Below are 8093 nucleotides of genomic sequence, written 5' to 3'. Positions count from 1 at the left end.
TGTTTTTTTCTCTTGTTTTGTTTTGTGTTGTTGTTATTGTTATTGTTGTTGTTGTTTGTTTGTTTTTTGTTGTTTTTTTGTTTTGTTTGTTTTTTTAAACTTTTATATGGTTGATTTTATTAAAATGTGTATAGAGGGGGTTGGGGGGGGGGGGGGGTTGGGGGGATTTGGTTGCTTTTTGTGTATGTTTTTTTAAGGCACAATTTGCGATATATATCAAAGTTATTTTAAATCTGTATTACATTATAATGGTATTTCTCATACTTTCCTAATTCTCTCCAGAGGCGTACTTGGTAGCTGCTAACCACCACCATCTCTACGGCGTACCGGGTGTAACACCTAGTGCTATCCCACCTTATCTTGAACAGACTCCTGCTCCTGCTCACAACAACCCTCCGGCAACAATCGGACTCGTCAAGCAAGAACCGAAAGAACTGTCATGTGCTGAGAAGGCAACCCGACTCGCAGAGAGACGAAACAGTGGGGTGAAGATTGACCTGGAATACGTCCATACCCCTACAGGTAGAGACAGGGAAGGGGAAGACGGAAGTATCAGAGCAAGTGGTAGAAGGGAAGGTGAAAGACCGTCACCCGTCCCGGACTTTTCCATAGGTGGAGTGAGATCCGAGGGAATCGCTCAAATTCGTCGGGACCATAAATCAATTCCATCATCGTCCTCATTATTATCATCTTTGTCTCCATCTTCCACATCGATGACGAGTAAAACAAATTATTCTGTTGCTGATAGTGGGAATACTGTTAGCAATAACAATGACAACAATAGCAATGTTAAAACCAATGTTATAACTCGTGTTTCAAATGGGAATAGTAGAAAATCATCTCACCAGAACCACGCGTCTTCGTTGTCCTCCTCGCCATCATCATCCTCAATGTCACCAGCTAGAAAAACGTCATCTCATTCACCAGCATCTCATCTGACAGTTCCAGCGAACACAACTTTGTTTCAATCGTCGACAACACCGAGAAAGAGCAACAATAACAGCCCGAGTAGAAGGAGCACAAAATCTAACACAAATTCTAATGCTGAATTATTATCAAAGCGTTCGAGTAACAAATCATCTACCTCATTACCACCTTCGTCTCCCCTACCCCTAAGGATAGTAACGTCCACTCAATCGACCCATCTTCATTCCCACCTTCGTCATTGAGTTCCGCACCGTCACCGTCCACTCCCATCATCAACATTCCTTCTTTCCGTACCTCACCAGTTCCCTTAATCTCCGTACAGCACGATGGAGTTGTCTTGTCAGCCTTAGCATCCCCGTCGTCTGCTGCGGTCATGGCGTCCGCGACGGCTCATCATACACTCGCTCCTCCTGCTTGCGGTAGCGGACACTCCACGCCAGAAATAAAAACACAAGGTGAATCCTTTACGAATACAACATCAACATTATCTAAAAGCAGCCATTATACAGACAGTATTTCACTCAATTCACCAGATATGGCTTCAGCTTACACTCATAATCACCACCACCACCACCAGCATCAGCATCAGCATCAGCAACATCCGCAGCGTCAACATCAAAATCAAGTCAGCATTCATCATCACCAAGGTTCATCTCAATCCCAACATCCAGCTTCGTCCACTGTCATCCGACCTAAGAAGGACCCTGAAGTAATCGGCCGAACATCCCAGGTTGATAATACCCCTGATGATGATGAGGAGGAGCACATTGTTGTAGACTCTACGGAAGATGCCAGAAAAAGAATGGAGTTAGCCGCTAAACTGGTGAGGGAAAGAGCGATTCAGGAAACTATTGAAAGAGTAGCATCAGCAGTTTCTGATGATGACGATGATGAAGAAGATAAAAAGGACAGTAATGCTGTCCAGTCGTCTTCAATTGAATCAATGTCTTCTACGCCCAGGCTAGGATTATCCATGACGTCATCAGTGTCATTGCGCACGATGGCGTCAGGAAAAGCTTACGTCACAACGTCATCTTCGTCTTTCAGAACGGTGTCGTCCTTGAGTGGCCAGGCACTTCCTCCGACATTAGTCTCTTCTGCTCCCGGTAAGTCTTTTTTATACTCATTCTTCGCACAGATAGGTAATTACACAATCCCCAAGACACTGCATTCTGCTTAATATTACTATGCTACTTGCTCTACGCTTAATTTTCTCGACCAAATTATCAAATTGAACTCAAGTTTCCCTCGATCCAATCCTTCACCTCTTTCTCCCGGTCGTCCCTCTTCATTCTCCTTCTCTTCCTCCTCCTCCACTATCACCATCACCTCCTCCTCCTCTTTTTCTTCATCCTCCTTTATTTTTTTCTTTCTTTCTTTTTTCCCCCTTCGTCTCTCCTCCTTCTTTTCTTCTTCTTCTTCTTCTTCTTCTTCTTCTTCTTCTTCTTCTTCTTCTTCTTCTTCTTCTTCTTCTTCTTCTTCTTCTTCTTTTTCTTCTTCTTCTTCTTCTTCTTCTTCTTTTTCTTCTTCTTCTTCTTCTTCTTCTTCTTCTTCTTCTTCTTCTTCTTCTTCTTCTTCTTCTTCTTCTTCTTCTTCTTCTTCTTCTTCTTCTTCTTCTTCTTCTTCTTCTTCTCTCCTCCTCCTCCTCCTCAACCTCCTCCTCCTCCTCAACCTCCTCCTCCTCCTCAACCTCCTCCTCCTCAACCTCCTCCTCCTCCTCCCCCTTCTTCTTCTTCTTCTTCTTCTTCTTCTTCTTCTTCTTCTTCTTCTTCTTCTTCTTCTTCTTCTTCTTCTTCTTCTTCTTCTTCTTCTTCTTCTTCTTCTTCTTCTTCTTCTTCTTCTTCTCCTCCTCCTCTCCTCCTCCTCCTCCTCTTCCTCCTCCTCCTCCTCCTCCTCCTCCTCCTCTTCCACCTCCTCCTCCTTCCATGGTAGGCAGGGAGGTGACTGTTGTTTTCAGCTTCCTGACCGGAGTGTTTGGCTGAGGTGGAAAGTCTAATGGGTCGTATTAGTTTTGGGAAATATTTGTGTCCTTGTAAATCCATCTCTCTCTCTCTCTCTCTCTCTCTCTCTCTCTCTCTCTCTCTCTCTCTCTCTCTCTCTCTCTCTCTCTGTGTTGTGTACCGTTATCGTTTTTGTTTTGAATATATTTTATAAACATTTGAATATATTCATCTTAGTGGGACCCTGCTTGGGTCTTGATGTGACGGTTAGATGATCTCAAAGTACACTGATAGCATGTTCTAGGAATCGCCTTCTGTTCCCGACCTGAACCAGTCCTTTGTCTTACTTTTTCTTAGGTGCTTTTTATAGTAAGTCTAGAATTTTTGGACTATCCTCACTTTTGTTTCTTTTTACTGGCGCTGATATGATCTATATGTATTGCAAATCCTTAAAAGCAAAAATGAACATCTTCTTCTCTTCCTCCTCCTCCTCCTCCTCATCCTCATCCTCCTCCACCTATTCCTCCTCTTTATTTTTCACTCAACTTTCCACTGGCATTCAGTAATTCAATGGAGTCAATGGCAATTTCCTCAAAGATGTACGCTCGGAGGCTGGTTACGAATTCTCATTTCAAATTCTTGATAAAGCTTCGAGAGAAAATGGCCTTTTTTTTTTTTTTTTTTTTTTTTGGCTCTCTATCAGTGATTATAACAATTTTTTAAACTATCAAGCAAAGAGGCAGAGACTTTGTCAACCATTTAACTATTACAGCTGCACGCCTACACTGTGCTAGTGGTCTCAAAACTTGAGGACAATAAGAATCACTCAGTTGAAATATATTTACTGGCGGACCACTTCAAACTACAGTATTTAGTAGTCTATTTTTGAAGATATTTTTATTTGGTGACAGGAATTACATACATAGTCCAGTTGCGGTCGGCGGATCACTATTTATGAAACATTGATCCAGACAAGTTATAGCCATGTCATACATAATATTTTGATTTTGATAGAGAAATTGAATTAATTACTGACTAAATCATCCGTATCACCCGCTCGACCTCATGAAAGGATCACATTTTCATTCTCATTCTTCATGCATCTTCCCATTGCGTCACCCGGATGACACAGAAATATTCATGGAGACTAATTTAGACTTGAATTCATCCTCTCATGACATCATTCAGTGCATAATCATCATACATAGACAAGAAGAAAGACAGAGTTTCACACTATGCTTTATAATCACTGATGAGTAATTTCCATTTACTTCCGTCTGTTTTTCACAGGCTGTGTTTCTGTTGGCAGCGCTGCGGCCACCAACAACGCACCCCAGCCTTTTCTGCTCTCTGCTCTTCCACAAAAGCACCAACTTACGCCTTCTTCCAAACTGCAGCACCAAAGTGGAACCCGTAAAATCCATGCCCACACTTATGTACCTGAGGTGGGAGTGTTCAAGGGCCCGTCTCCGAAGTCCATGACAAGAGGACACCCGCAAGTCCATCAAATTTCACCATCGTCTCTTCTATCACCACCGCTTATGTCACCATCGGGATGTTCCTCTGCCTCACCCGACCTAACTCGTCGATCCGTTATAATGTCTTCGCCTCAAAATACACACTTACGATTGACACCATCATGGAATGGAGCAAAACAGGCACAACACCACCAACTACGTGACGCCACTCCATCCCCATGTATACTCTCTCCTCCCATTTTGCTCTCTCCAAACTCGAACACATCCTCTCGGCCACACAGTGGCGGTGCACCAAGTCCACGAGCACTTTCGGAAACGCCCGAAGTCGCATCTAGTCACGATACAGCCAGTGTTGATTTGATTAGCTTGGCTAGCGGTCCATCAGCCCATGAAATGAATGAAGACGACTCAAATTCTTCAGGTGAATCAGATCGTGAACTGACCGTAGACGACGAAGTATCGACAATGACATATGCGGCCGAGCACCCCAAGCTTCAGGGCAACACTGATATTATAGGTTCAATCACACAAACATACCTGAACCCCAAAACAAAAAGTGATAACAGAAATTGTGACTCGGGTTTCGTAAGTCTTTCCAAATCCGACAGGCTCATCATGGTCGAGGCAACTCCTTCTTCCAGTAGACTCCAGACTTCAATGTCCATGAGTTGTCGAGAAAACCAGATACCGTCTGCGATGCAACATGGCTTTGTTGTTAACTTAGACAATCAACCACCACCTTTTAAATTAAGCTTAAAAGAAGAAGCGGCTGACTTTAGCACATACTCAAATACAGAATCACGTATCCCAAAGATGGACGAAACATCATCGGCCACTTGTTTAACAGTATCTCTTGGAAATGACCCTGTAAAAAATTCTAATCAAAGCATTCGAGTTAATCACAGTAGAGGAAAGAACCAATTCTCAACAGTGGCAGTAGCAGGTAACAACATTCTCGATTCCAGTTCTTCTGTTCCATGCCTGGGCCCATTGCTTGTTCCGGCCCCAAATCTTCCACGAAATGAACACAGTAGTGAGCAGTCTTTCTCGTCCTTGGAAACGGCGTCAATGTGTGTTTCGGGAACTGCTCGAGCTTTTCAAACGCTTTCAGCTCTGAAGATGAACACCAGGATGCATGGTAGATCTATACGTGCCTGCGGTACGTCCAAAACTTTAAGCTGTCAGAATAAATGCCAACCGTCCAAGATGCGATGTCCCTCAGCACCATTACCCGGAGAGGTTGAAGTTCAAATGACAACGCCATTGTCTGTGATGATTCCGCCTACGATTATCGAGCGATATGATAGGGACCTCGAAAGTGGTCCAAAAGGTAGCCAGTACTCGTCAAATATATTGCCATGAGCTGACTCCGTAAAGATCTCTCTCTCTCTCTCATCCTCTCTCTCTCTCTCCCTCTTCTCTCCTCTCTCTCTCTCTCTCCTTCTCTCTCTCTCTTCTTCTCTCTCTTTCTTGATGTATTTACAAATAACGGGGAATTTGCCTCTTCTGGGAATATTTTTTTTCATGTGAGATTAATTTTATTATAATATTATATATATATATATATATATATATATATATATATATATATATATATATATATATATATATATATATATATATATGTATTAATACCGGATAGGGAGACTTTTGGTACCCCTATTAGTTCATTTTACAGTACTTTACCAATAGGGAGACCAAAATCCGGTCCCCTATTGATTTGACCTCTAGCACATTCACTTTTCTATTTTTAGTTTAAGGTTGTCAACCCAACCGTCAAGGATATATAATTGTAAATCATAGTATTGAAGTTATTTGTTAAACACCACAGTAAGAAGAGTTATGCCTAAATTTTCACGTTGGTCAATAAGGTGACCGCCTGAAAAAAGTACAATAGGGGTACCAGTGTTTTCATCGATATATTTCAATAGTGAGGCAATATATCTTTCCGAAATTTTCTCTAAAATTCTAGAGCATTATATGGATTTTTATAGTAATGAAAACCTAATATAAAATTGTGTGAAAGTTGATGAACTGAGGAATGAACAAGATATACGAATTATAATCTATTTTTAGAAACAGATTTATCGAATCTTGGTCCGGATTCTTATCTTGGTGACAAGAGACAAGCAAACATAGTAACTCTTTTTTTCGTGAAACGTACGAGGGCTCTTTCATAATTAACCGAAAAATGCCTGTAAAATCCGCGTTTTTTATGCTATCAACAAAATTCTTGCACGTGTTCATACCTTGACTCGTCCTTCATTTCTCTACGTAACAGCCAAGTCTGTCGACACACTTCTGCCAACGCCGCACCATGGAATAGATACCCTCTCGGAAGAAATTTCCGTCAAGGTTTTGTAGCCATTTCCGCACATGGTCAACAAGCTCTTCATCGACATCAAAGCGCTTTCCTGCCAGCTCACGTTTCAGTGGCCCAAAGAGGTGATAATCAGATGTTGCGAGGTCTGGACTGTGTGGTGGGTGTGGCAAAATCTCCCATCCATATTTCTCTAGCCAACCTTGCGTCACTCGTGCTGTGTGGGGTGTAGCGTTGTCGTGTTGCAAAATGACCCCGTTGGTCAACTGCCCTGGGCGCTTTCTGCGAATGGCCTCCCTAAGCTTGTCAAGAGTTTGGCAGTACCTTGCAGCATTGATTGTTTCTCCAGGTTGTAAGGTTTCGAACAGAATAACACCACAACTGTCCCAGAAAACAGTTCCCATTATTTTCTTTGCTGACCGCATGACTTTGAATTTCTTCGCGACAGGTGAGGATGGATGTTTCCATGTCATCGAATCTTGCTTTGTTTCTGGGGTGCAATGGTGCAACCAAGTCTCATCACCGGTGACTATGCTGTCAAGAAAAGTCACATAGTACCCTAGAAAGTCTCCGCCGGCATTGGCAGTATGCCCATGAACCCTGCGTGAGCTCTTGCTTCTTCTCAAAAGTTCCCTGCAGATGTCCAATCTTTGTTCTTTATGATTGTCTGTCAATTGCTTAGGAACCCATCTTGCGCTGACTTTTCTGTAGCCAAGTTCATCAAATACAATTCTATGGGCAGAAGTTTCCGAAATTTCAAGACTGCTTGCGATTTCATGAAGTTTCAACCTCCTGTCTTGACGAATAAGCTCATCAACTCGCTTCACATTGTCTTCTGACGTCGCAGTTATCGAACGCCCTCTCCCTTCCCTGTCTGTCAAGTCGGAATGGCCGGCTTCAAACAAATTACACCAGTGATAGACTTGTGTACGGCTTATAACATGCTCACCATATACACTCTGAAGTTCTTTATGAATTTCGGTAGGATTCAGACTTTTGGCGTTCAAAAAACGTATGACAGCTCTGATTTCCTCCTTTGACCAAGTTTCAAGGTGGGCCGCCATCTTTAAAATCGTCTAGAAATTCATTCTGCAAAATGATGCACTTCATAATTTCTGGGAATATCCGTAAGGAAATAAGGAATATCATGTCGTTTACAGAATTTAAAAATCTCCACTGGTTGCTGAGCAATGGGCATTTTTCGGTTATTTCTGAAAGAGCCCTCGTATGTTTAGTCAATTTCGCGCATAAAGAGGCACTCGGCACTCACTCACTCTGCAAGTCGGTAGTAGGTGGTTATCAGTTATCAGCTCGGCCTTTAGTTCTTAGTCAAACGCTTCATCAAACCCATTATTGAGTAGCATGTTGATGCCTGATGCCAGTTGAAGCCATCTCGACGTCGTGAAATGGAGCATCTTCTGTCATAGC

The 8093-nt window shown here is 42.5% G+C and overlaps 1 protein-coding gene across 1 annotated transcript; it reads left to right on the top strand.

The window, feature by feature from the left end:
* Positions 1-1116: 1116 nt before the first annotated feature.
* On the top strand, positions 1117-5675 carry LOC144960937 (uncharacterized; the record flags this gene model as incomplete). Its single annotated transcript, XM_078894319.1, has 2 exons — positions 1117-2033; positions 4158-5675. Coding segments are annotated over exons 1-2 (2251 nt in total), but the record flags the coding sequence as incomplete, so codon positions are not given.
* Positions 5676-8093: the final 2418 nt, after the last annotated feature.

This window comes from Berghia stephanieae, unplaced genomic scaffold, assembly GCF_034508935.2.
Source record: "Berghia stephanieae isolate SIO BIC M18660-M18661 unplaced genomic scaffold, UCSD_Bste_1.3 scaffold1091, whole genome shotgun sequence".
Taxonomy (NCBI): domain Eukaryota; kingdom Metazoa; phylum Mollusca; class Gastropoda; order Nudibranchia; family Aeolidiidae; genus Berghia; species Berghia stephanieae.
Note: the sequence above shows the minus strand (reverse complement) of the source record. Positions and strands in the feature narration are given on the sequence as shown.